General features: G+C 40.6%; 1 protein-coding gene across 5 annotated transcripts; it reads left to right on the top strand.

The window, feature by feature from the left end:
* Positions 1-26,686, top strand: DPY19L4 (dpy-19 like 4). 5 transcript variants are annotated; one of them, XM_085537203.1, is made up of 20 exons: positions 1-287; positions 2,266-2,373; positions 3,314-3,438; positions 4,063-4,153; positions 5,834-5,955; positions 6,720-6,865; positions 8,748-8,871; positions 9,423-9,557; positions 10,187-10,318; positions 10,407-10,505; positions 11,787-11,860; positions 13,205-13,363; positions 15,069-15,188; positions 16,308-16,428; positions 17,202-17,258; positions 18,538-18,620; positions 20,632-20,764; positions 21,025-21,187; positions 22,333-22,457; positions 23,470-24,107. In XM_085537203.1, exons 1-20 carry the CDS (start codon positions 152-154, stop codon positions 23,632-23,634), a joined length of 2,418 nt encoding a protein of 805 aa, XP_085393329.1. In that variant the 5' UTR covers positions 1-151; the 3' UTR covers positions 23,635-24,107. The 5 variants fall into 5 exon arrangements, 4 of the variants coding, with proteins under 4 accessions (XP_085393329.1, XP_015711421.1, XP_015711422.1 ...); XM_015855935.3 differs by lacking the exon at positions 22,333-22,457 and having other exon boundaries at positions 21,025-21,183; positions 23,470-26,686; XM_015855936.3 differs by lacking the exons at positions 1-287; positions 22,333-22,457 and adding an exon at positions 632-766 and having other exon boundaries at positions 21,025-21,183; positions 23,470-26,686.
* Positions 26,687-27,882: the final 1,196 nt, after the last annotated feature.

Raw genomic sequence — 27,882 nt, 5'->3', positions numbered from 1 at the left:
CCGAGGGGCAGCGCCTTCCCCCGGAAGCGGGGCAGAGCGCGCCGCCTGCCTCGGTACCGCCTCGGTCCGCCACCTCCCTCGGCCCGGCCGCCACCGTTCCCCCGCGGCAGAGGCCGCCCGGCTGCGGCGCCAGGAAGCGCGGGGCCGTGGTATGCGAGAGCGCTGCCGCCCGCGGGGCCGACGAGAGCCGGGCGGCGGCGGACGGAGCGCGGGGGGGGCGGCATCGCCTCCCCGCACGGAGCGGCGCGGGGCCCCGGCGGCGGGAGGCGGCCGCAGGATGGAGGAAGGTGAGGGGCGGCGGCGCGGGTGTCACCCCCAGCACGGCCCGGCCGCCTCCGGGTGACGGGGGGGGGAAGGAGGGCGGCGCGGCCCGACGCCAAGAGGTGAATCCCGCTCCCCCCTCGGGGCCGCTCGGTCTCGCTCCTGCGCCGAGCTCAGCCCTCCTGGCGCGGCCCCTCGGCCCCTTCCGTCCGCCGGCGCTGCGGGTGCTGCTCGGCTCCGCATCCCCTCCGTTTCCCCGCTGTTACGTTTTGCAGCTCTTGGCTCGTTTTCCGCCGTGTCTCTCCTGGCCGTCCCCCTCTGTGGGGGTTGAGATGGCGTTCAGCTTTCCAGTGAGCGCTGTGAGAAACGCAAGAGGGAAACGCACGCCCCGCGCTGTCCCGCTCCATCTCCCGGCTGTCCCAAGCTGGCGGTGATTTCCGTGTGTTCTGAAGTCTTCGGCTCGTTGTGGGGCCGTGTGAGCTCTTCATGCACGGAGCACTCCTTGGTAGGAACACCCACAAGCCGGCTCCGGTATCCTCATGTGAGGAACAGGGCTGTACGCAGATATCTGTCCCATCAGCTTTGCAGAGCAACGATAATATCCTAACCTGCGTGCTGAGCTTTGTATGGGAGCCATCACACGCACCTTTCATTGTTCTTTTGGTCCTTCTCTGAACGCTTCCCCCTTCTCTGTCTGTCTTTCGATGGCAGAACAGGAACTGCAGACAGCAGAAGCTTTGCAGGCAACAGATGGATCACTGGAGTGGCTTGCAAGAGCAAGGAGATACCCACGACTAAGTGGAGTGTGTTCTCTAGGCAAGAGTTAAGAACGTATTGAGAACTTGCAGGGAACTAAAGAGCAATGTTGGATGATAAATTGCTTGCTGAATAGAGAGGTACCAGACAGAGGCTGTGTCATCAGTTCGGACTCCTACATTATTTTTAGTCATCACCTTGTTTGACTTTAATTTCACCCCATGTAAAGGATTCAAAGAAGTGGAAACAGCACTTTACTTGTTGGAGGCAGCTGCAAATGAAACAAATGGCATGTTTGGACCTCTTGTTATTACTGTTGGGGGTGGGGGGTGGGGAGCTACTGAGCATTATTTGCTGACTGAGGTGTAGCCGCTTCAGAACTAGGATTTTACCTTAATTTCTCTTTAGAAGTTTCCTGTTGCTGCTGCTAACCCTGGCCTTTACAGGCGTCCTACGCTCCCACTTTGCCTCACTAATGTCCTAAAGGAATGAAGGAAATGCACTTTCCCCCAGTGTTTTCGCTCCATAGCTTTGCTTGTAACCAGGATGACAAGGCCGTGTGGTTGGCTTTGCAAGCAGTTCTGGTGATCTAAATACTTTCTCCAGCATTATCTTGTGTGATACAAGTGATTTCCCATTGCAGCACACTGTGTTTGAGTTGCTGATTGACTTAATGCACAGCACACGGAGAGGTACCAGTGTGTCTTTTGGTTTGGTTTGACATCATGGCATATGTATTACTGCCTCGTTTCTAACTTATAAATCCAGGCACCGGGATTTAAAAGCAGACCCATTTTGCTGTGAATATACCAGCGGAGTCTTTATCAGCTTTACTGGGGGTTGGAAGATAGACACTGCAACTGAAAGTGGAATGGCTGTGCGATGGGGGAGCACTGTTTGGAGTTCTGTAACCACTGTTGGGCAGTAGATCAGTGAGATGATAATGCTGGAGTGTCATTACAGTTTAACCTGAGTGGAAGTGGCACTGATTTGTCCCAGTGTCTGTGCCAGCTTTACCTGCTCTTCCTATTTCCTTCCCTTGTGTAACATGTTGACCAGGGAGTGAAACAGCTCGCTTCCTGTTTGAGCTATGGGCAATCCCAGAGTCTGGCCTCTAGAGAAACCCACTGAGTTTTCAAAGGGATAGCATCCAAATTGACCTCTGCATTGTTGCACTGTGCACTGTGGATTTCTCAGGGTGCGATTTTAGCAGTACCATTGCAATAACATCCTACCAAATGTCCTCAGGGGCAGCAGACCTGCGACAGAGAAGGAAACAAAACTGCACTGAATCTGACAAAATGGCTCCAGAGGAGAGAAACAAAGAAAACTCGAAGCTGGGAAGATCGCCAAAATGTAAGTACAGAATTTTCAGCCGAGTTCTGATTTGATTTTATTTTCATTCTTTTTTTTGACATTTTATAGGAATATATTTCTAGCGCAGTAATTTAGAACAGGCTTATTCAAAAATCTAACGCAGAATGTTTTGAGAGAAACTGGCATTCGCGTTAGAATTCTTTAATGATGACATGTTATGTACTGCAAAGTGCTGTTCCTGGGTTGTTTCACTCGAAGGGAGGGTGTTATGGACCTGATCGTTGTCTATTTGAGCACGTATATATATTGTAATTGCATCTGGAGTAATCTTTGTGTTGACAAGCTGGAAAGTATGAAATAACCGCACTGAAACAAGCATGCACAGAGAGTACCTACAGCTTGTCAAGGCACAGAACTAAGGCCAGGTGTAATTTCAGGCAAAGGCCCATCGAGCTACCAGAAGCTTTTAAGTTAAAAGCACATACTGGCTTGAGGGAGCTACAGGGGGAGTAGATACCAGTTGAATGAAATGGGTAAAATTTGGTTCATTTTTACATTTGAAAAGCAGAATTGGGAACAGAACATCTCAGCACTGATGTTAAATGTGGCACTGAGACCTTTTTCTGTTGACGTGTGTAAGAGTTCTACAGTGTTTTGAGTGAATCCCGGAGTTTTCTCTCTTTACTCGTAATACATTTTCCGCTCTCGAAATTCCTTTACAATTGAAGCTTGTTAGAAGGGTGATAAATTCACAATGCAGTGTGTGGGTACTTCATGCTAAAGGCCCACGAGGTAGCGGCAGTAATCAAGAGAGAAAACTGGGGCAAAGGAAGAACAATCCAGTTCTAAGTGTATCTGTGCTGATAATTCTGATGCCGGTATGTTCACTTGCTCTTCAGAACAAGTCGTGCTTAGGACACGCTCTTTGTTTTTCTTAAGTCCTCTGGACTATTTTAGCTTTTTCCCTGTCCCTTTTCAGGTATGTTAATTCAGCGTTTTGCGAAGCTGTTCTTTGGCTGCCTGGCGGCAGTCACTAGCGGGATGATGTACGCCGTGTACCTCTCCACATATCATGAGCGGAAATTCTGGTTTTCCAGCAGGCAGGTAAAGAAAAAGTTAAACTACCGAAACAAAGGCCAAATTGTGTCCTTGAAATCAAAGCTGATCTGTGCCAGCTTGGAACTGCTTGCTTTCACAATCCTGTGCCTTTCTACTCGGGGGCCTCTGTCTTTGAAATAGCTCTTTAAAACCTGGTGTTTCTGCTGCTTACAGCGGTTCTGCGTGGTCATGTTTTTATCTGATTTTCCTTGTTGTCATGATTAGATGAAATAACTTCTCTAAAATTTGAAGGGGAAAAAATATGCGCTGGGATAAACTATGTTTAGTACAAGCTAAACGTCAGGGATGTGTGCTGTAAGAACTGTTAGTGAATTAGAGAAAGTCAAGTGAAATTCAGGTCTGTGACTATGAAGTGATCTTGTGGGTCTCCTACTAACTTTCTATGTGGATTTGAGTTGCTCTCATTCTGAGCATGCCTGCTAAGTTATAGAGTGTTATATATCTGACAGATGAGCTGGGAAGATTAATGTTCTGTGAGATACTTTGGAGATGTACAGTGGAGTCATAACCATGTGCAGTATTACAAAACCAGACTATCTAAAAATGTATGGTTTTCTATGAGAAGAGATTGTAGGTGAATATATATCTATATATATTTTTTTTCCCTAGGAACTTGAACGAGAAATTACATTTCAAGGTGACAGCGCCATTTATTATTCATTCTATAAAGAACTACTAAAGGCTCCTTCCTTTGAAAGAGGTACAAAACTGTTTGTTTCCTTAACCTTAAGAGGTCTCGTTTTCCTTTTGAAGACAAATACTCTTGTAATTGTTTAGGTTAACTAACAACTGCGCACTGACCAAACTTCAGAGAGTGAGATTTATGTGATGCTGATATTGTCTTATAGTTATTGTTAGGTTTGCCTATGTTGCACAGTGGATTTTTAGTCCTGTAAGCATTATATATATTTAATTTGGAAATATGGGATGGAGATTCCTGTTTCGTCCCATCAGAAGATAGAACAGTTTCTGTCAGGAGTTTATCTGCTCAGTGCTGTCCTTGCCAGCTGTTCCTAAACCTGACAGCTCTAATTTATAGATGGTGATGAGGGTTGAGAAAGGAGGACAGAAGCCACAGGGGAGGAGAAAAAGCCGGTTGTGATGGTGTCTCTTCCCTTCGTGCCTCAGCACTCTGTCCTGCACTGGCTCTGGAGCTCTCCCATCCATAATCTGGGTCATGTCCTTGAACCAGTGGAAGATTAAAACATTGAAAAGAAGCTTGAACAGTGTTTTGCTGTTTTAGTGACTCCAGAAGAGCACCAGGGTTAGCTCAAGGGGAAAGGTGAGAATTCAGGGAGGGAAGAAGGAGCAAACAGCTCTGCCTTGTAGAATTAAGCCACCGAATCAGTTCAGTCCTCTTATGAAACTAAATCTGAAGCCATTTGAACTTTATAGGTATAGTCTTTTTGGTAGCAGTTTCCCAGCTGATGTGCAGCATGTGTCTGTAGGGTACAATAGGGCTTCGGTGTAGTTAGTTTCTCATCATCTCCAGGAAGTTTAATGCTGCTGTGGGCAGATGGGCTGCCCTATTCATGGGCATTCTGCAGCTGGCTCTGCAAAGCCTGTAGGTCTACTTGGTATTTTGGAGGTGCATGGTTTACAGAGGTGTGTCATGGCAGTGCTGAGAGTGGCTTTTTGTGCTCTGTTAGAACAAGGTTGGCCCGCAGAGAAGCAGCTGCAGACCACACATCAGGATATGTTTGGAGCTGGAAACAGTGATCTTATTTTGCTGTTTCATTGTTGTTGGGATTATTGTTCTTTTTTTTTTCCTTTTTTTTTTTTTTTCTTTTTTATAGTTGAAGTATTATTCCCCTTCCTTCCATTGTCCGAAGTAATGACAAGTTATTGTTTCAGTTATAATGTCTCTGAGAGTGATGTATCCTACAAGTATGCCAACTTTATCTCAGTCCCATACAGAAGTGTATTGTGTTGAGAGATTCGTGGAAGTCTCACAAACGCAGGGCTGAGAAAGCCGTCATATCTGACTTCTTTGTGTATGCAGGTTTAATGCATCCTGCTCATCCTTTATAGATCTTTGTGTCGCTTCTGAAGAACCTCCTGTAAGGTGACCTATAGGTAGCTTGTTCCAGAACTGCATGTGTGTGTTGTTTCTGAAAAGACTATGTTTTTTTATGGGGAGGGGTTGACCTTCTACTTAAAGACTAGTTCAAAAAACATTAGTAATTTAATTGCAGCATCCATAGGATGCACTGACATCTAAAACAGTAATTTCTGCTTCCTTTTAAAATTAGAAATGTTAAATCAGTGAGTAGCTTCAGTGGTCAAATCTGTTTCCCCCAACCTTTGAATATACATGCTCCCTTCCAAGAACAACAATAGTAAGTGATTCCAAGAATAACATATTTTCTTTGGTCTATAGGTGTTTATGAGTTGACACACAACAATAAGACGGTATCGCTGAAGACCATAAATGCAGTCCAGCAGATGACCTTGTACCCCGAGTTGATTGCCAGTGTATTATATCAAGCATCTGGTAGTGAAGTATGTGCATTTCTCCTGCTTCTTCTGCTTTCACTGTGTGCATATGTGCCTTTCTCTGTTGTATACAGTAAATACATGCAATTTTTGTTGAATGAATTTAGCTAAGCCTACCACTTCTCTTCAGTTCTCATCAGCATTTGGAGTAGGATTTTGTGGGAGCTTATATGCACTACACTTTTCTGTCTGTTATTTCTTTGCTTCTACAAACCACTTAGAACTGTTGAGAATAACTGTGCTACTCATTCAAAATAAATAGTTAGATCCTTCAGAGTACTGACATTTCCTACAGCAGTACCTGTCTCTATCCGTTCAGTGTGGGTAAAAGGGAAAAACATTTTTGTATATGCACCTACTGTCTCTCTCTGCTCCACGTGGGCTTTGTTCTGCTTATGCTGCACACTTGTGTTCTACCTTATACTCTCTCATTTATCTCTTTAGTTTTTTTCTTATGTATGTGTCCTGTAAACTTATACCTCACTGCAGTATGATTTTTCAAACCTGACACATACAGTGTTGGTGCTATAGCGCATGCACAAGTCATAGCAGTAGCAAGCTGAATTCTGCATGTGCTGTCAGCAGACACTGCTTTGTCCTCCTGAGCCCCAATAAAAGCGTGATTGATTCTTTCTTAGGATAGAAACTGTCTCTTACCTGTTTGTAAAGCATCTAGCACACTGTTAGCAGTATGCAAGCAGTAAATAGCAATAATTTCCAGCTTCGGCTCAGTTGCTGCTATCTCTCTTCATTTTTATTTGTAATTTCAGGAAGTTATTGAACCAGTGTATTTCTACATTGGTATAGTTTTTGGACTGCAGGGAATTTATGTGACTGCATTGTTTGTAACCAGTTGGGTTATGAGTGGGACTTGGCTGGCAGGAATGCTGACTGTAGCATGGTTCATTATTAACAGGTAAGAAAAACATCTTTATACAATCTAGTTTCTTAATAAGGCATTTGAAAATATTAGAGTGGAATAAAATGCTTGTTATTAAACTTGGTGTTGTCATTGTGAGAGCAACCTCTTGTACTGAATACAGAATGTTTCCCACTGACTCCATTGATGCTTTTGGGGCCTTCTGCTGTCCAAACAAGCCACGCTGACAATTGGCCTGAGTTTATGAGCATGTGTGAATACATGAATATGTTCACACAGTTCCATTTTGCAAAAGTGTTCATCAGAAGGTTTGGGTTTTGTTCTGATGAAGGATGAAAACAAATTGCTGATGTTGCTGCAAACGGAGTTATTGTCTGTGGCCAGCTCTAAACATTGTGACCATTATTTTGTTGCTTTGAAGGAAATGACCAAGCACATTTTTTTCTGTAACAAGACTTTGATTGTTTTTTGTTCTTTTTTGGTGGCATTTCTCTGTGCAGTGTGGAATCTTCTTAAATGATTCTGAGCTCAAGAGTTTTTTATCTTACAATGTTTTGTTTGCATGAAAGTATCTCTTCCTTTTATGAAGCACCACAGTGGTAGGGAACTTCATTTAGGCAATGACAACAGTTGTGTTCTGGTTCTTGCTTTGTCACCAGATAGCTCTGTGAACTTGAGAGCACTTATCATAGAATCATAGAATGGCCTGGGTTGAAAAGGTCCTCAAAGATCATCTAGTTTCAACCTCCCAGCCGTGAGCAGGGTCACCAACCACCAGACCAGGCTGCCCAGAGCCACATCCAGCTTTAACTCCAGCACTTATTAATTCTAAAACAATGTTGAGGCCCTTTAAAATAGAAGAGCTATGGACAAGCAAAATATTAGAGATGTACCTTTAAAGCTGAACTGTTGAGAAGCATCTTTGCATCTTTTTGGAGTGTGAAGTCATCATGAACAAACCTATATAGGTAATAGATAAAATAGGTAAAAACACTGCTCACCAACCTGATGTGAGCAGTGAAAAGTAGGAAAAACTGTGAATAAATCTGTCTTTTTCCTTTTTTCACCAGCAAGGAATATTAAGCACTTAAACAATTGAAAGATCCAGTAGTTTAAAGCTCCAGATACACCTCTGTGAGATACTTCAGAAGTAAAAATGAAAGGTGACGCTTTCAAATATCCAAGTGATAAAGGAGCTTGAAGCTCCTTTTTGAAAGCATAGTAGACACAAAGAAAATGATGTATCTCTGAAACCAGTGCCTTTGATTACATGCGAAAGCGTCTCTTGTCCTTCTGAGTCACTGCAGCACTGTATAACTTTCTGCTGTAGCTTTAATTGTGCAGGTACTGTCAGGTCATCCCACAAGAAGACTCTGCTGCTATTCTGTCCCATGCTCCCCATCCATCTTTAACCTCTTGTTTTACTGGCCAGGGTTTTCTCTGTAGACAAAGTATCTGCTGGTGCTGCACTGCTTTGTATTCCAAGTATGCTGCACTCTGCTGCCCAGTCCACTCCTAAAACATCTCCTGTGAGAACTGGAAGAACTCTTCTCACTCAGCAGATGTTCACGTTAGCATGAAAAGCTGCTGTCATGTCCATAATGGGACTGTCACAATGTGACATTTCCTGTGGAGGTAGGGAAAGATGGCTGGAGGTTCTGCTTCTTGGCTTCGGTCCTGTAAATGCCTCCTCATTAGGAGTTCTGCTTAATAAGCGAGTAAAGATCAGACCTTCTGTGCTGATATTAAATTTGTGACCTGTATCAGCAGCAAAACTGTATTAATGTTACTTTGAACCTTTTACAGGAATAGCTTGCTTGCAAGGCCACGGTGCTAACTAAAAATAACGTTTAGGCTTTCCTTGATATTTTTGCTCCATAAATCTTTAATAATTGTGTTTGTCTGTACTTTATTCTAGGACAGATACAACAAGAATTGATTACTCCATACCATCAAGGGAAAATTGGGCTTTGCCATATTTTGCATGTCAAGTAGCAGCTCTCACAGGCTATTTAAAAAAAAACCTAAATTGTTCTGCAGAGGTAAAAGAAAATTAATTTCTTAATAAAGAATTGGTGATAGAACTGTGCTCTAGAGTAGTTACCTGCAGAAAACAGATGTTTTGTTTGCTCTTTTCAAAACAGCCTCTTGGCTTTCAAGTAGGCGTGTGTGGGTTTTGCTAAGCAAAAGTGCCCTGCCCTGTTATGCCCCCAATGAGGGTTAAGAGAGAACAGTGTGGTAATTAGCTGTGTGCTGCCTTTTGAAGATGAACAGAAGCCAAATTTCTCTCAATGTTTAAGCTATTCTGTTGTTTTTCTTGTTGCTGGGAGAAGATGGTGGTAGCTTCCTCTCTCCAACAAAGGCGTTTCTTCCGACTGGCTTTGAATGCTTTTGAATGTTTCAGTAATGACTCTTTTTTTCTGTCTGAAGTGTTAAATACGTCTGAGTTCTGTATCTGAATTATTTCCTAAAATAGTGAATTTCTGTAATTTCTGATGTAATGACCTCTCACTTGCTTTGTGACGGAGATCCATAGGTAGCAAATTGAAGTGCTTTTTCTTTTTTTCTTTTCTCTCGTTCTTTCTCCCTCTAGAAATTTTGTTACCTTTTGGTGAGTGCTTCGACATACACCTTCATGATGATGTGGGAGTACAGTCACTACCTCCTGTTTGTCCAGGCCGTGTCTCTTTTTCTGCTTGACAGTTTTGCCCTGGCACAGTCAGAGAAGGTATCAGAACTCGTCAGCCTACCTATAGCTAAGGGCTGAAATACAGCCTCATACTGCTCCAAAGTGCATCACTTGGGTGTCTCATGGCCTGAGTCCAGCTGAAGTGCATGTCCTGACCACTGGGGGAATGTAATAGCTTTAAACTTGTTCTGAAGAATCAAGTTTTGAAATGTATGAGATCTGCTTATCAATTAGTAAATAACAAAGTGAGTGTCAGTAGCAGAATATGTATTCCTTAGGATAAATGAACAAGTTTTTTGTGAGGACAGGTAAAGGACATGTTGACAGTAATCACCTCCTCCCCTCAAACTGTGTTTTCATGCTGTTACATTGTGGTTACTGCTACAGCACAGTGCTACAGAACAAAGAGCCCTTGTAAAACACTACTACTACGTCTGGTATTTTTCATATTCCCTGTGGAGCAGTGGTGTGTTAGTTACTGAGGCTGACCAGGGTTGTTTTGGTATGAAAGACTTTTCATATCCAGATGGTACCCTGGTAGCCTCCTGAGCTGGAGGATTGAAATGTATCCGTTAATCTCCTGATCAGCAAGGAAATGGACTGAACTGTCTACTGCTCTAGGAAGCAGACTGTGTATCCATTGTAATTTTATCTTTTCTTGTTGACAGGTGCATGAAGTGTACAAAATCTACATGTTTTCTCTCTTCCTGGGGTATTTATTGCAGTTTGAAAATTCAGCCTTACTAGTGTCACCATTACTGAGTCTTGTAGCAGCTTTAATGCTCTCTAAATACCTTCAGGTAACAAGACTCTCCTCTAACTCTGAATGCAGTTTTTATTACTTAACTGAACTCCAAGTGATACAGCATTCTTAAACTGTTTTTGCAGATGAATGTGAAGAAAGGTACATTTATGTCAAGATTGCTGAAAATTATGTACATATATTTGGTACTGACAGTAACACTGACACTAAACTTATTACTAAAGGTAAGATTCTGCTGTACAAAGTCATTTTAATTGTTATAATCTAAATGGAAAGCAATGGCTATATATTGGAAATATTATTTGACATGCTGCTTATCTACATGCTTGGAAAGCATTCAAGGCCAGGCTGGATGGGGCTTTGAGCAACCTGGTCTAGGAGGAGGTATCCCTGGCTATAGCAGGGGGTTGGAACCAGGTGATCTTAAAGATCCCTTCTAACCCAAACCACTATGTGATTCTATGGTACTGATCTGAGAGGTAATAGCTTAATTCATAGCAAATTGAAATACTGAAGACTGAGTAATTTTGTGTCCATATATTTATCTAAAAACATTTTATCTAACAACTCAAGCAGCTGTTTTTCATTTGGGGTTTGAAGTTTTTGGATTGAGATTAAAGCATAGTATTGAAATATTCTTTAAATCACACACTAGTTATAAATGTGTTTTTTGTTATAACTTGGATCACCTCTACCATTTGGGTTGAATATTAAATCAGTATTTCTGTGCATGGAAAAGAGCTAGTAGTTTTAAAGTAGATTATAGTTTTCAATGGGATTTTAACCTGGTCTTGCATTTTGATTATTAACTCCCACTTATCTGCCCTTGCCTTTTGCATAATTAGTGCTTTCCCCTTATGTCTCAAGCTCACCTTGGTTGTATTAATAAACAGTGTCAACATATACATTCAGAACGTAGTGAACCCTAAAAAACGTCGAGACAATGCTCAAACCTGATGTTTTCTTGCACCATTCAGATTAGGCAGCTTTGCTGTGTATCCAGGAATATAAAACCTAATCTTGAAAAATATGACTTAAAATGTGTAGACAGTGCAGAGAACTTTGGCAGTTCAAACAATTTATGTGATGATTACAAATGCTCGTAACTCCTGCTAAGCTGCAGTCCTGTTGCTTAGGAGAGCCAAACACAGTGTTCTTTGGCTTGCTCAGGGGTAAATGTAAGTCCGTTTTCCACGGTCCTTTTCACATAACTCAGTAACCTTCCAACACTTTGCTGACAGCTTTCATTTGCCCTCTCTTTGGGGTGTATGTATGAAATGCAGTGTATGGTGGTCTCTAGGAAAACCTAAAGATAGATTCATTTAAGTGAAGATTTACGGTACCATATTGGTACCTTAACTGATGCACTTAATCTAATTTATTCATTCTAACTAAATCTCAAATAACCAAATTTTCCCTGCCATTTTGTAACCTGAATGAAGTGAGTAATGAAAGCTGCTTCCAACACTTGATAAGATTTTTTTCTCTGCTAAATTAATTTTCAGATGTTTGTTCCTCATAAAGAAAATGAGCATTTGCTGAAGTTTCTTGAGATAAAACTTGGCTTAAACACAACTAAGTAAGTTTATTTACTTTTTTTTTTACACCCTATAAGATATTCAAACTTCTGAAACTATTCTGAGAAGTCTAAAATTTCAGTGGCTTGTCTGTATTTATAGAGGAATTAGAGAAACTTTACCTTTTTCACTTGGTCTTACAAACGAGTTTTAAGAGATGCATATGTAGAATTTACTCAAGGTCTGGAGGTTTCTGAGGCACTTCAGTATTTTTCATCCCCTGGGAGTGAAAACTTTACATAGATTTTTGCTTTATGATGAAGGGCAACAACATCTTCTACCCCAGCTGATGTTTCTAATGAGACTTGGAAGCAGAGATAATACAGTCAGGGTAGTGGTCTTAACTTCTCATGGCTGGAAAACAGGGCTCTGAAGGGTGTAATTAATTCTTAAGTGTTTTGAACAAAAATTCAAGGCTGCCTTTGGTCAGGATTTTGGTTATTTCAGCCATCAGGTATTGCAGATATGTTTATTTCCCCAACAACTTGCTACATGTTACTCTCCAGGCTGTGCAACCCTGTATTGAAGGTGGTGATTGAAACAAACTGGATGCAGCTACCCCTGGAAAGTTGTGTAACTAAATGCTGGAATTGTGGTTTGCAGCATAAAAACTTCAAGATTTGTCTTTTAAGGCTTTTAACATGCTCAGCTGTTAATCCTAAAACTGGTTCTGTCTAACTGAAAGTGGTAGAATTCTCTTGTCTTCACTTGAGGTTAAAAGAAGAGGGGGAGGAAAGCAGAAGAGAATAAGACAAGAATGCTTTCATGACATGATGTGTCACATCAATTCCTGTTGAGAATATGCACTGATAGAACTTCTTGGCAGAGTTTGTTGTCTTTTTGCTCATTAGCTGAGAAAGAGGAATGATCAAGTGGGATCAGTTGCAGGATTAGAATTTCAGCATTGTGGATTCCATCCTTGGCGATGCTTTGGGCTCGTGTGTGATCTCCGATGACCACTTTCCCTTTGGAATGAGGACAAGCATACCTTCTTGTATCAGTATCGCTAGAATCTTAATCCACTGTGACAACGAAGTTCTTTGTGTTCTTCATAACAGTTATACAGGAGGCTGGGTTTTTGTGACATAGAAGAGTCATAGTGTGGCCTCTTCAGATCACAGGCTCTTTTTTTTTTTTTTTTTTAAGATAAGCTTTTGACAGTTACTGTAAGGAGTACTTATAAAGCAGTTCCAAATTATAGAATATCACTTTTCAAAGATGAATTTCAAATAGTTTCCTGTGACATGAGTAGATGAAAATGTGCTTGCTTGTCTACTATTTTTTTTCCCTTCCTAATCTATGTGGCATTGTTATTGGTTTTTAATGGGATGTTTTTGCCTTACTAGGAATTTTACAATGAATTGGCTCCTTTGTCAAGAATCTCTTCAGGCACCCTCCCAAGACTTTTTTTTGCGGCTAACACAGTCATCGCTGTTGCCTTTCTATATTCTAGTATTAATTATCTGCATTTTTTCTGTAACTCAGGTCGTTTTTAGGAGAATTTGGTAAGTAACTTATTTTTATTGGAATATAAGAGGTTAGAGATAAGACCTGCTTGGATATAGAAGTGAATGGCCAATTGTGTAAGTGGCCGAGGCCTTAGCCTAAGTGAGGACCCACTGCACCACTCAGCTTGTAAGGCTGTGGGCAGCAGTGGAAAGCCCTAAGGCTTCTGCAGAAAGTTTATTAGTGAGGAGCTTCCTGAGCATCCCTCTAGTGAGGACAGGGAATTGTCTCTGGTTTTACTTTCTTTTTTTCTTTTGTTTTCCAAAAGGGAAGTTCCTGCAGAGATCTGGCTTTCAATTTTGTCACATGTTTATGTCTCTTACCATTGTGAGAAAGAGGTTTTGTCTGTTTTCCCTTTCCAGCAGCAGTCACTGGATTGTTGCTGGAGGACTTGTCACTCTCTTTTTTCTTTTCTTTCTTTGGTTTTGTGGGGTTTTTTTCCCTTCAAGTTTTCATATTGCAAAGAATGAGAAGGGCGGAGTTGAGAGGATTTCCAGTTTGGATGCTTCCATGTTATTTATTTATTTATTATGTTTACCGTGATCAGGTTCATACCTCTTTGCTGCTTGAAACAGAGCTGAAGCTGCACGGACTCAATTATTTGTAGTTTCACAGTGATTTACAGTTCCCTTGAGAGAAGGGATACTGGAACTGTCCACGTGCAGACTCAGAATGCAGCACTGTGTAAATCCCAGCATAATTTATCCTGGAACTGAATGGCTGGGAAATTACATCTCCCTGGTAGGAGATAAATAGTATAAGTGCTCAGGTTTTAAGGCAAATTTCTCACTTTCCAGCAGCAAAAATCAATAACTTTTTTTTTTTTTTTTCCCTTCTTTTCAAGGAGTAAGACTTTCAATAGATACAGATTATAGTGGTGTAAGTGAAAATGTATGTCATGTTGGAGGTGCGATGATAAATTCAAAACAAGAAAGCAGACTCTACCGATCTTTGCTGTTGGCCCTATTAGCTGCATAATGTTTTGTGAAGTGCAGTAACTTCATTATATCCTATGGGTTTTTAAGAAGAGTTTAAAATAAACTTTCTCCCTTCTCAAAAGAAAAACTTCCTGATTTACAAGCAGTTAATTGCTTATTACAACTTTCTAACTGGTATTGCTTAATGGTGGAACAAAATGTATGTCACGTGTCTTGCTATCTTGTTTTCAGAAGAACATTCATTGTAAGATTTTGGTTGTGATTGGCTTTTTATTTGCAGTTTATTCCTGTAAGTTCTAGTACTGTGACTAAAAACTGGTTTTGTAGTCTTATTTGTGATAAGATGGTGTGTATGTAGTAATATGGGTTCTGAATTTTTTCAGCAACTTAATGACATGAAAGAACTTAGATGAAGCACTCTGTAGATGTATTTTAAGTGTTTGTGGTGTATGTGTGCTCTTCAATTAGGTTGAATCTTGTTGCTGAAGCACCATAGATAGAATTTACGGTCCTAGATGATGACCCTATTGTATTAATTCATAACTGTTGCTCCAAAGAAGTTGTAGTCCAATACAAGGGACTGCAGGTCCCTATAGATCACTGACAAAGATCAAAAACCAATTAAGCAGTGCAAACAGTAGTTTATGATATGAAACTGAATGATCTCAGTGTACTGCTTACCTAATGGTCATAAAAATATTTTTATTGACACCTTTGCCTGAGATAATGTCTGAATTAAGTGATGTCTCATTTTCTCCAACTGCAGTGGTGAACCACTGAAAGAGACAGTTAAACTTGAGGATGGTCGAATTGGAGAGAGGCCAGAAATAGTTTATCATGTAATTCACACAATTTTACTTGGTTCTCTAGCGATGTGTTTGGAAGGGTAAGTCTTGTTTTGATGTATCTCTTTTGAAAGCAACAGTGATCTCTTAACTGGATGTGATGGGCTATTTACCCCTTTCAAATGTATCTACAGCTCAAAAGTCTTTTCAGAAATATATTTGGCATACAGTGGTACACGTTGGTAGGGGAGGTAGCAAAGAGAATTTTCACTGCAAATCAAAAAGAGGAGTATGATGAATTGTGCTTGGTCTCTTTAGTGCATTCTGTAAGCTTTAATGCAGCCAGAATCCAAGAAATTAATTAGAGGAAATTGAATCCCTCTCCTTATGGTATTTAAGCACAGAAGTGCTCTATCGTTCTTTGAATGTTGTATTCTAGTGAGATCTCGTGCAGTGTTTGAATGGATAGTGTGTGTTCTCGAATGTTCTTCAAGGTGTGGAAGATTTCTCAACCATCTTATTGTATGTAGACAAGCACTGAATATACCTTTGCCTGACATGTTAGGCAGCAGTGAAAACATCATCAAAAATATTGTTGAGTATTAGTTCTTAAAGCTACAGGAACTTGTGCTTGGATAACCATTTTGTTCCAGTCTAGCTCTCAGCCAAATCAGCTGGAAAGTGGCAGTTGTGTTTATACATTTACATTAATCATCCTAATATCTGAATATGCATAAATTATTAAAGTGAGCAAACTGTTGTGTTGCCAAATATCTGTCTTGACTCATCTATCCTCAAGAGGCAGAAAAAAACCAACAAATAGTAAATTGTTTATTAAATATTTTCCTTTCCTTTCTTCAGGAAATCCCTTATAATACAGTGTCTGTACAACTTTGCTGGATAGCTGCTTTTTTGTCCTTATCTGGCTGGAAAGCTGTAACAGCCAAGTGACTTCACAAGTCTTGTTTGTTTTATTTCTTTCATCCTCCCCTGAACTCTGTGAAGGATTTTGTTATCTGGGATCATACCTCTACATCTTACAGCAAATAATCAGGTGCCTGCTCTTCTGCTAGAAATTTCCTTTGCCCTCTGATGCCACCAGATTTGATCTTGGATTGACTTGTTTGGAAAAAGCCAAAAAAAACCTGTTTTTTTTTATAAGTAGCCTGAATACGATGATGTGTGCAAAGTGCCAATGTAGTTCTTGCAATCTTTTTCAGAATGAAATACCTGTGGACTCCATATGTTTGCATGCTCGCTGCATTTGGTGTTTGTTCTCCTGAGCTTTGGATGACGCTCTTCAAGTGGCTGCGACTGAAAGCTGTGCATCCGATACTGCTGGTGAGCTGCTGTCAACGATGTCTTGGAAAGTGAAGCTCACTGTCATATCACTTTTCCAACGACAATTACTTAAGACTTAACGAAAAGCCCACTAAAAGGACGTGTAGTTCTGTAAACAGTAGATCTTGTTTTGCATTCCTAACTGCGTGTTTTCCCATGTTCTCTGGTACCTGGTGATAAAGCAGAGCCTTTTTCTCATGAGGAGCAGAGCAATCTTTATCCCTCTTTCTCAAACACATTTAATTTCTTTTAATAGATCTTTGAGACCTCAAGCCCTCTGTCGTATTTAGTTGAGACTGGCCAAGAAGGTCAAGTGTTCTGTAGAAAAAGCACACAAGAAAAAGTACAGGCATGCAGACATGCATTGACATAAGCCTTGTTTCACTAGGAAATTTGACTAAAAGGTGGTAGGTATTTAATCAGTGAGAGTAAAACAACTTTCTAAGAAATAGTAGCTGCAGTGACTTTGTGTTGGATGTGTTCTGGTGTAGCCATTTCAGAGAAGTGCTGTTCTTAGATGAGCAGTAATTAACAGTCACTAATATTGGTGGTAAATATAACATGGGTCAAATCAGTTACACAGTGCTAAGTTAGACAGATTATTTTTTGCAGAAAGCTTTTTCCTGCTAGAAAATTGCAATGATTCACCTGCAATCACTCTTAAGGTTTCAGGCATAAACGTAGCCTGCTGCTATACAAACAGCAACAGCTTAGTTGAGGTTGGAGAATGGAGAACAATCCATAATCCTTTTCTTCTAACATCTGTTTTCTAGGCTCTCATTCTGAGTATGGCAGTTCCCACAATAATTGGATTCAGCTTGTGGAAAGAGGTAGGAAACATACTGTTCTGTATTTTGTTTTGTCTTTAGGCAGCATATGAGTCAAAACACTGAGCAAACGTAACGTCAAGGTGAAATAAAAGCTGGCATCCTCTGAAAATGTGCTGGCTTTTCTATTTTATTTTACTTCATTTTGTTTTTAAACAAAATTGTTTATGTTTTTCAGTATGAGGTATTTAACAATTCAGCTTAGTAACAATGACTTCCTGTAATTAAGAAGCATTTGAATTTAAATGAAAACATTATAATGTTCAGCTTTTATGCTTTGAATACATGCACTAACTCAACAAAGAAAATATTGCCAAATAAATACTTGGAATACTGAAAAGCAAGTTGTGTGTCTATCTTCTTTTTAGTGAGAACTTACATGGAAATAAAATTACGGAAGGTCATAGGCAAACAATGTGTTTGAAAAGCTGTCAAATTATAGCAGAGTTAAAGCCTTACACACCAATACAGGGAGGAAAAATCTGCAGATTTAAGTATTTTTTACAAGGCATCGAAATATATAAGTCAGTCTTCACTGACTGTACTTTAACAAACTGTATAATGCCTGTCATTAATAGATTTGTTTGCAGCATAAACTGGCTCCTACCAGAGTAACAGATAATTCTCCTGAGGGGGGAGGAAAAAAAAGCTAAAGATGCTCAAAATTATGCAGTCAGTTACAATAAAGAAAATTCAATTGACAGAAGAATTCATCTACAGATTATTTGTTAGTAATAGCAGTGTGGGGATTTGGACTCTAGAGGGCTTCATCCCTTGGAAATCCCACTTCTGCTTTTAGTAGTGAGCATGTCCTCTCTGGGTTCTTAACTCACCCCCGCGCTTGGAAAGTTTGATTAATAGGATGAGGGTAGTGCAAATGGCCTGAGACTTGTACTCTGTTACTCTGGCTTTAAAGAGATGAGTGTACAGCTCAGCATCTTTCTACTTGGCTGCCTTCTGTCTCAGTCAGGCATAGTCCCTCATCTGCTACATTTTTCTAAGGGCTCTGAGTGATCTTGATCTGAGTGATCAAGATCTCTCTCTCTTTCTGTTTCTGAGATGGTGCAGGTATATGTATAACAGCTCCTATGTGCTAGAACTCTCATATTAACATGGGACAGCTGTTATTGTGCTACCTTAATTTGTCTGACTGCTGACTGGTAACGGGGGTAGAATCTCCTCAGCTAAGAGCAGGTTCCCATTTCCAGATATCATACCTACTATAGGTAATAAGTTGTCTCTTTAGTCTGCCATAGTTGTAACCAAATAACATTTCCATCAGTTTTTCCCTAGGATAATGACAGAGCTTTCAGAACTACAAGAATTCTATGATCCTGATACAGTAGAACTTATGACATGGATAAAGTAAGTATGAATTCCTGCACTTCTATTTTAATTCTTTGCCCGGGTACTTATATCTCAGTATATTGTGGAGCTACCTATATTAATCCGAGCTTTCCCTTGCCAAGTCATTACATGATGTAGGGGGAGATGGGAAGATAAATGATTACTTTAGGCTTGGTATTCCTCCCATGCAAAGTAGCAGGAATTTATCATTGGTTACAAGATCCTGAAACGTGCAATCCACTTATCTTTAGTATCATTACTAGATATGATTTCCAAAGAAAGATGAGCATCTATTACATCCTGATTCTTTACATGCTGACTTTTCAGCAGGTTAGAAGACTCATATTGACTATAATGCCACAAGGGAGAGAAACAATGAAATTTGTGTGTATAGGAGCCAGTGAAACACATGCCTGATGTAAAGATTTAGAGATTTTATTCAAGGAACGTGGAGTGTAATGTGGAATTCAAACTTCCCTTTTAAGCAGAAGGCTGCAGTGGATCTTATCTGGCTGACTGGGTAGGGCACAGCAAATGCTGAGCTTAGAGTCAGGATATTTTCACAGATATATTTTTATCTTCATCCAAAGTTTCAGAACTAGATTCTGGTCTCATTCAATTTAATTTGGATCTGTGTCATTACTAACTGCACTTCTGTGAAAATGAGGTCCCCTGCATTCAAATAACTTACTTACCTTTGAATGCATTTATTAAAGAATATTATTTTCTGTATTTATGGAGTCTTTAATGCCAACCTGTTCATCTTCAGGAAAGACAAGGCTGGTAATTATGGTGTTCCAGCCAATTTCTTCTTTCTGTTAATAGTAGTGTATGTTGTTTGTCACTGCTGCAGCTTTTGAAGGCAGCAAGTGGAATAATGCCAAGTATCCTAATGGCTTTTACATTAGTCTGCATATATTACACTTCAAGTACGTAATTAATCATGGTGAATTGCACTGAGATTCACTCAGCTAAGAGCAATTTGACTACCCTTATTTGTAGCAGCTGTTCATATTTTTAATGAAAAGGATTTTTTAGTGCTTATGCCTAGATATCCATATTGGAATTTTAATTGAATGTCATTATTATAAGTAAACTTCCCTATGATTTTCTCTCTGATAAAATGAATTTACTTGAATTTTCTCTATGGGAAAAGTTGCTGGAGATCTGTAATAAGGTGTGATAATGGTTGTTTTCTTTCACTAACACTGCAATATGAATACAAAATCAAAATCTCGAAACGTAATTACTGTAGATGTTATTCTGTAGGACAGTATTTACTCATAAATGATGAAATATCTTGTCCTACGTATCAAATAAGCATAACCACAAGTCTTTCACTTACAAGATAACATCATGCTGTTCTGCTGTCTACCTGCCCTCCATCTCAAGCTTATTTTGTCACAAGGCAGCAACCACTCAGAAGAGCAATAGTTTGATCCATTCTGGGACCATTCTGAGTGGTGCTTCATGAATTACAAGGAGAGGATGGCCATCAGCTCTTAACCCAGCAGACCTTCCTTGCAAATTCCTCATTGCTGCCAGTCTGTGCTTTTCCTGGTAGGGAAAGCAATGCTACTGGAGTGTTAATGCCAATTGTAATTAGACCCCCAAAGATCACAGAGTCATTTGAGTTGGAAGGGGTTCTTAAAGATCATGTAGTACAACTCCCTGCATGAGCAGGGGCACCTGCAGCTTGATGAGGTTGCTCAGAGCCCCATCCAGCCTGACCTTGAATATCTTCAAGGATGGGCATCCCCCACCTCACTGGGCCACCTGTTCCAGGGCCTCACCACCCTTATTCTAAAGTACTTTTTCCTTGTATCCAATCTAAATGTCCCCTTCATTTCCCCTTGTCCTATAATGGCAGACCCTGCTGAAGAGTCTGTGCCCTTATTTCTAGGTAGTGTCATGCAAGCCAGTTCTTGCCATAGCATTTGCAAAGATTTGTACAGTTATTAAAATTAGAAGTATAATTTTGGGAAGTGGGTCCTGCACTCAGACATGTATTTTGATGTTGCTTTTGCAGAAGACAAGCTCCTGTGGCTGCTGTGTTTGCAGGCAGCCCACAATTAATGGGTGTGATTAAGCTTTGTACTGGATGGATGGTGTCAAGCTTGCCTTTATATAATGATGATGATCTTCTAAAAAGAAATGAAAATGTAAGTATCCAATTCTATAAATATGTGTGTATTACCAATGATTTGTAGACTGTTCCATCCTGTAAGACTCAAGTACCTGATTGAGATGTGTGGGAGTACTGTGAACATTCATAAACAGATGTTTTATAGCTTGGCATCTACATATAATACATATATAACTTGTTATTAAAGATAAGTCATCCTTTGCTCACCACCGTTTTCACGATATTAAATTTTCCACTGATCTTTACCATGCATTAAAACGTGTTCTTAATTTATAGATCTATCAAATATATTCAAAAAGGTCAGCAGAGGATATTTATAAGATTCTCACATCTTACAAAGCCAATTTTTTGATCATTGAAGATTCAATTTGCAATGAAGTGGGACCTGTAAGAGGATGCAGAGTTAAAGATCTACTGGATATTGCCAATGGTCATGTAAGTAACAGCAATGCAAAAGTGAGTGTCTGAATGTGTAAATAATTCATTTTAAAGGAAACATTCTTGCAGTGTTGATCTTACTTTTCTAATTATAATGGGTGTGTAGACAAAGACTTATAAGACTTCAAAGTGATCCATTCGGTTTTGAGGTGTCTGTTTCTTAAGTAACTGTAATCTTACCTCATTCTATTCCTTACCTGTCCTAATTCCTTCTCACAGTATCACAGTCTGGTGCGGGTTGGAAGGGACCTTAGAGATCATCGAGTCCAACCCCCAGGATTCGAGCCTCTGTGCAGCAGAGCGGCACTTCTACCACTTGTGCCACAGGGGGGATACGAACCCCTAATACATTAATATCAAGCATTGCTGCTTTTATGCCAATCATTAAATACAGTTTAGGTATATATATCTGTTTATGACTGTAATACCTGCGGAAGTTATTACAAAATCAGCAAAGCCATTCCTTAAAGGTCATTCTTCACTGGCTATAAAGATGAAAACCTTTACAATGGATAAACTCTTCTTCTGAAGCTTTACCAGGGAGCATACTGGCATGAAGTCCAGCCTACTGCTCAATTCAGTACAGCCTCTTTGCTACTGATCAGGCTGTAAGTCTGTTTGATCCAGTCTTTTGGGCTAGGTTAGTCACCCCTTAGGTAGACTAAGCCAGAGCTGGTAGAAAGATTAGTTCAATAAACTGTGGGGCTGTGAAAATATACTACTGACATCAACATGCCATGTCTGTTCTGAATGCCATCAGTGTTGTTGAAGTAGGAAACAGGGTGGGTTTTGTCAAGTGCTCTCATCACCTGCTTCCTGAAAAGCCAGTTGAAGTTTTGACCTTAAAGACAGGAGTGGCTCTAAACTCACACAGCTATTCATTATTTATTCTCAGGTCAATAGAGGAGATAGTGCCAACAGTTACTTCTGAGCAATCATAGGTTAACTTGTCTTCATTATTTTTTTTTCCCTGGACAGGAAATGCAAGCATGTTTGACATTTCAACCTGTTATGTATTAACTGTACCAAACTGATCCTCAACTTGAGTACTTTTTTATTGGTTGGTTGATTTGTTTTCAATGGGGAAGATAAATTTCATGTATATAGTCTTATATGTCATTCTTGGGAAAAGGAGAGGACGCTGAGAGGGGTCTATGGATCTTCATTGCTGTGTGCCATGTGTGCTGTGTGATCTCCTCCTTGGGGATGTTGAGAAGCTGCCTGGCCATGGGCCTGGGCCCCCTGCTCTGGCTGTCCCAGCTGGAGCAGGGGTGGGCCTGATGGATCCAGAGGTCCCTGCCAGCCTCAGCCACCCTGGGGTTCTGTATTTTCCACATTGCCATCCTTTAGGTGAGAATGTAGGTACTGCATTCTAAATTGGACTATAAAATTGGACTATTGGACTATAAATGTAAGTTGCCCGGTATCCTATTTCTGACCCTGGCTAAGAGCTTTTATGGTTTATACGGAGCAAGACAGAAATGTTCTCCAGCAGTCTGATGCTGAAGGTCTATCTCACTGAGAGAAACTATCTTGGTGTTTTGGGAGGAGGGCAACAAAGCTGGTGAGGGGTCTGGAGCACAGGCCATATGAGGAGAGGCTGAAGGAGCTGGGAATGTTCAGCCTGGAAAAGAGGAGGCTCAGGGGTGACCTCATTGCTCTCTATAACTTCTTGAAGGGAGGTTGTAGTGAGCTGGGGGTCGGCCTCTTCTCTCGTGTCATTAGTGACAGGACCAGAGGGAATGGTTTTAAGCTACTGCAGGGGAGATTCAGTCTGGACGTTAGGAAATATTACTTCTCAGAAAGGGTGGTCAGGCACTGGAATAGACTGCCCAGGGAGCTGGTGGAGTCACCAACCTGGGATGTTCAAGAAGCAATTGGATGTTGTGTTGAGGCACATGGTTTAGTGGGAGCTATTGGTAATAAGTGAACGGTTGGACTGGATGATCTTTTAGGTCTTTTCCAATCTTGGTGATTCTATGAGACATTGAAAGATTTGTTTATTTACATTTCTGCATGAATTCATTCTATCACTTTTTATTTTTACTTTATTTTATCCCTGCAAACTTCTGCAATTGGAAAGGGTAGAAAAGTGATGTATTAATTCACAAGGCTGTTTTAGATGGTAAAACCAATTGTAAGGGAGTATAATTCATACCTTACTGGAATCGTACAGTATGGAAATAAATATCTGGAGTGTCAATGAAATAAATGAATGTACAAAGTTGCATCCTGCAGTCATTTATCTTCAGTGTTTTAATCATTTTTCTTCTTTCCTGACAGGTGGTTTGTGAGGAAGGTGACAGTTACGCCTATTCAAAATATGGACGATTTTGTCATGAAATCAAAATGAACTATTCTCCATATGTGAACTATTTCACTCGAGTCTACTGGAATAGATCCTACTTTGTGTATAGGATCAACACTGTGATATCCTTCCAGTCGTGAAAAAGCATGCAAGCTTCTTTTTGAGGATTGACTGTGGTGGAATTCAGTTGGAAAAATTCCTGTTGATTAAGAGAATGATTTCTACAGACATGTGGGTGCAGCGGACTGACCAGGTTTTGGAGTTTTGCTTTTTTTCCACCAAACTGGAACTGTTTGAACTCTACAGACCAACTGTTACAGATACCTTCTTTGAAGGAACCAGGAAAATCAGACCATTTTACAGTCTCTACAAGAAAGCGTGACAGTCTTCCATGTTCTTGCATTTGTCTTCCTGTTGTAAATCATCTTAATCTTCATTTAACAGGCATTTCTAACTTCAGCATTAGAGAGCTGATGTGGATAGACTTTGGCAGAAGTTATGTTGAAGAGCTCGTTTGAGTCATGTAGCTTCTATTTCTAGTAAGAAATCACGTGGTGTATCCTAAGTCTTCAAGTGTTTTGGTTTGTTTAATATTTCTAATATTTTTCTTTGGTTCCTGTGTTGTTTTTTTTAATTCTTCCTGTTTTCCACTATAAACAACACTACATTTATCGAACACATTCACACGCCTTATGTGTAGGTGAAGTATTTGTGTAATTCAAGTAAGGAAGATGTTATTTAAACAATTCCACAGATCGAGGCGCTGATCTCTGCATTGTTGGAGACGTTTTGGTGGAAGTGCTTGGACTTGGATGTACCTGTAGGAGCTGACAAAGTCAGATTTCCAGCTTGGAAAGAACTTGACTTCAGGATTCTTCCATGCTTACATATGTGTGTATTTGTGTTTTAGCAGCCATCAGAATGGGCCAGTATACAACACTATGCTGTACTTTAGACAAGTGTAGCAGGACGACTAGGTTTGCTGCTGAGATTGCTGCTCTTCACTCCTGTGTGCGAGCTGCTGTGTGCGTGTGTGTGTGTGGCAAGGGATGGGTGATGGTCATTTCATTCAACTTAATATTTCGTGATGGATTAAGGTAGTCATAACTGTACTTTTAAACACCATCATCGCCATCATTGATCAGTTACGGCACAGTAGTTCATAGCTTTTTATACATTAATTAGTCAACTATGCTGGCAACTCTGAAAACGTGGGAAAACACTCTGTTATCTTGCTTCCCTCCAAAATTTGCCTTCATTATGTGACCCCATTTGTCTCTACAACTTCCTTAAGTTTTTCTGTTCATCCTGTTTTATTGCTAGAGAATGAACAATTCTTTAATTCCAGCTCTGGGCCTAATCCTGGTGTTGTGAATGGGAAGCTCCACGAAAGGTAGTCTTAACTTTGCTGACGTAGCTGCAGCTGGACAGAAAGCCAGGACTGAAGTTCCACCAGGAGCTGCATGCAGTTATGGATTATTGTCACATCTGGCCCAGAGACCAGTCTGCCAGGCATGTGGGAATGATTCTTTGGAGTCGATGTCTTTAAAGAAACATCTGGCTTAATAGGATGAACCTTCAACTGAACAACCAATGAAAGCTGCAAAACTATCCCATCCCTACTGCATTTGTTGGCTAAAATGCAAATTCAGAGGGACTGACCCTGAAATTGTTAGGAACTGCAATGTGGTGATGTATATACACGATTCCTATCTGCTGTATGCAGATACGGTGTTTACACTAAGAGATAGCGCAGAGGTTTCTAAACATCTATTATCACTATTGGAGTGATTTAAAAGAGGAAAGCTTTACTGTTGTAAATGTCAACGAGTCTGTAATCTGTTTGTTTTTCCTTATAATCTGGCTGTATTTTTAGGCCTGCGAGTTTAGACCAAGTATTGAAATTATTCCTTCTATTTGAAACCAGTGCTCAGCTAAACCCATCGAAAATATCCGATGCGATCATTGGGGGAAACATCTATTAGTGTAACTGGGTTACAAGTTAGGAGTAAATATCCTTTCTAGGGATGCAGTCATTGTGCTGAGGGTAGCATGCATATCTCTGGCTGAAAGCAGCCTGGTTATTTCCTTATGCACAAGTCTGTATGTTTTGTTGCACTGTAACAGTTTCAGACTTTTCAATTGCAATATCAAGATAAGTTTGTAAACTAACGTGGATTATGGCAAGCAATCAGGAACCTTGTATGTGCTATGGAGTCAATAATTGGAAGTAAGTGTAGAGTTCCATATACAACTTACGTTTGTTTGAATCACTGTGTGGAATTACATGTCTACGTGTCAGTGATCCGCTCTCTTGAAGCTGATTGTTCACAAGCACCATTTCATACCAGCAATAAGGCATTCCAGGTACCACATTTCAGGGTTACAATTGCACTTGGGTGGATGAAGCCGCTCAGCTTATGGCTTCTTGCCTTATAATGCCACACCAATGTGCAGCGTTCAACTATCCTGGACTGCCTGTTGTGTTTTACTGCGACGCTGTGTGTATGTGTGACCACATGGAGCGTAGTTTGAATACTTACATGCAGAACACATGTGTTAAGAAAAACACAAATGAGGCCAACCGTACATGTAAGGAAATGACATATGTTGTAGCACATTAGCCTATATACATGTTTGAATGAACGTGTTGAGTTTTATTTGAACTGTGACATAGTTGTTATTAGTTTTATCATAAAGATGTATTCTTGATACTCCAGTCGATTCTGCATTAAGAGAATCAGTTAAGATTTTTACCTTGCTTTTATATTAGAGAAGATTGTACAGCAGCAGCCTTAAGTAACAGAGAAGGAGCCTTTTGTTGGGAGAAACGTCGCTGTCGTCATGGAACAACATGGAAGATTCGTATCTTGTGAAGAAAATGATATTCTTGAATTTCTTATCCAATTACGGATTAGCAAAAATACTGTTGTATGCTCTAATCTCCACCTTCCGTGGGCAAAGATGGCAGCAGTAAGTTGTGTGATATCCCTCGGAAGGACAACCATGGAGCATAACCACATCTGACTGGTGCACACACCCCCAGCTCGGTTATCAACCCAGGTGGTGGGTTTCAGTTCCTGAGAGGGCTGGGGGAATGATTTGCAAACCTGGATCTGTTTTGCTGTAGATGTTGCAATTCAGTTGAAACATGTGCCTTGCGAGCTTTGATTAAACAGACAAACGACTCCATTGGTGTTTCTCGTTGTGAAGGTGCTTCCATAAGAAATTCCCGTGCCTTTGATTCCTATGGCTTCTGCTGTGTGGGTGGCTATTTTATCAAAGGGATGTAGCAATAGTGGATGATAGTGAATATTTTTCTCTTGCGACAAACTTGCATTGCCAAAAAATAATGTGGACAGATGTGGCTCTGGGCAGCCTGGTGTAGTGCTTGGACACCCTGCACAAAGCAGGGGGGTTGAAAGTAGGTGATCGTTGTGGTCCTTTTCAACCCAGGCCATTCTATGATCGTGTGATGTCTGGGACACAAACCATTTTATGCTTTCTTTGCCATTCTGATACCTTTTTGAGAAAAGAAGACAAGAGTTTAATAGTTCCTAATGAATGAACCTTTCTCTATTGCTGTAATAAGACAATGTTTGTATCTGTGCTGACTATTTTGTAATCATGTACTATATAACAGTATGAAAACCTTGAGATTATGATAGCTGAAGTTTCTAAAGATGGTAAAAAGATCAGAAAAAATAATTGGTCATACAACCAGCCTGTTCTATAAGATGAGAGTGAATGTAGAACCACTGTGGCACTCGCACCTCATTCAGAAGGCTGGTAAAGGACAGGCAGGAGTGTTGCTCCTCTTCTGTGCTACACCATAGGAAGCTCCATCAGAGCCCGGGCCTCAGAATGGGGTATGAGGAACAGCTCATGTTTGCTAGATAGGAATCCCAAAGATGATTTCACTGTGATCTTTCAGCACCAGGAGCTGGCCATTTATTCCTTCCCTGTTTCCTATCTGAGCAAAGAGCCACTATCACCGCCAAGTGCACCTCCACTGCGCTTGCATCTCTTCTCACTGTAGAGTGGGATTTGTGTCCACCAATATATATGTGCACGTATATCTGTTGTCACTGCAATGACTTTGTGCAATCAAGGGTTGAAAATAACGTGTCTAATGCTCAGGATGTGGCTGGCTCAGATTAAGGACTACAATTTAGTTTTCTTCCTGGTGCCTTTCTGAGGTCGGTTATTGTTCATGTTCATTTTAGGTGAATGTACAGGGGACGCACTCAAACCTTGGGGCAGTGAGTTGCCCCTTGCTGGATCCTTATGGCCAGCTCTGTGGCATTAGAGCAAACCACTGCTGGAAGTGGTTGGGTTCCTAAGCTTTCCCTTGGAGAAGGCAGATATTGTGCTTCATGTTAGCAGGA

This window comes from Coturnix japonica, chromosome 2, assembly GCF_054131305.1.
Source record: "Coturnix japonica strain WE chromosome 2, WE-NBRP24, whole genome shotgun sequence".
NCBI classification, from domain to species: domain Eukaryota; kingdom Metazoa; phylum Chordata; class Aves; order Galliformes; family Phasianidae; genus Coturnix; species Coturnix japonica.
The sequence above is the reverse complement of the archived record's forward strand: the minus strand, read 5'-3'. Positions and strand labels throughout refer to the sequence as shown.

What these genes read in the sequence shown, in the direction of transcription:
- DPY19L4 (XM_085537203.1), top strand. Translation starts at nt 152, where the DNA reads ATGCGAGAGCGCTGCCGCCCGCGGGGCCGACGAGAGCCGGGCGGCGGC. An exon ending in GCTGGGAAGATCGCCAAAAT is followed by an intron (nt 2,374 to 3,313) that starts GTAAGTACAGAA and finishes GTCCCTTTTCAG; the next exon opens with GTATGTTAATTCAGCGTTTT. An exon ending in TTCTAAAAAGAAATGAAAAT is followed by an intron (nt 20,765 to 21,024) that starts GTAAGTATCCAA and finishes CTTAATTTATAG; the next exon opens with ATCTATCAAATATATTCAAA.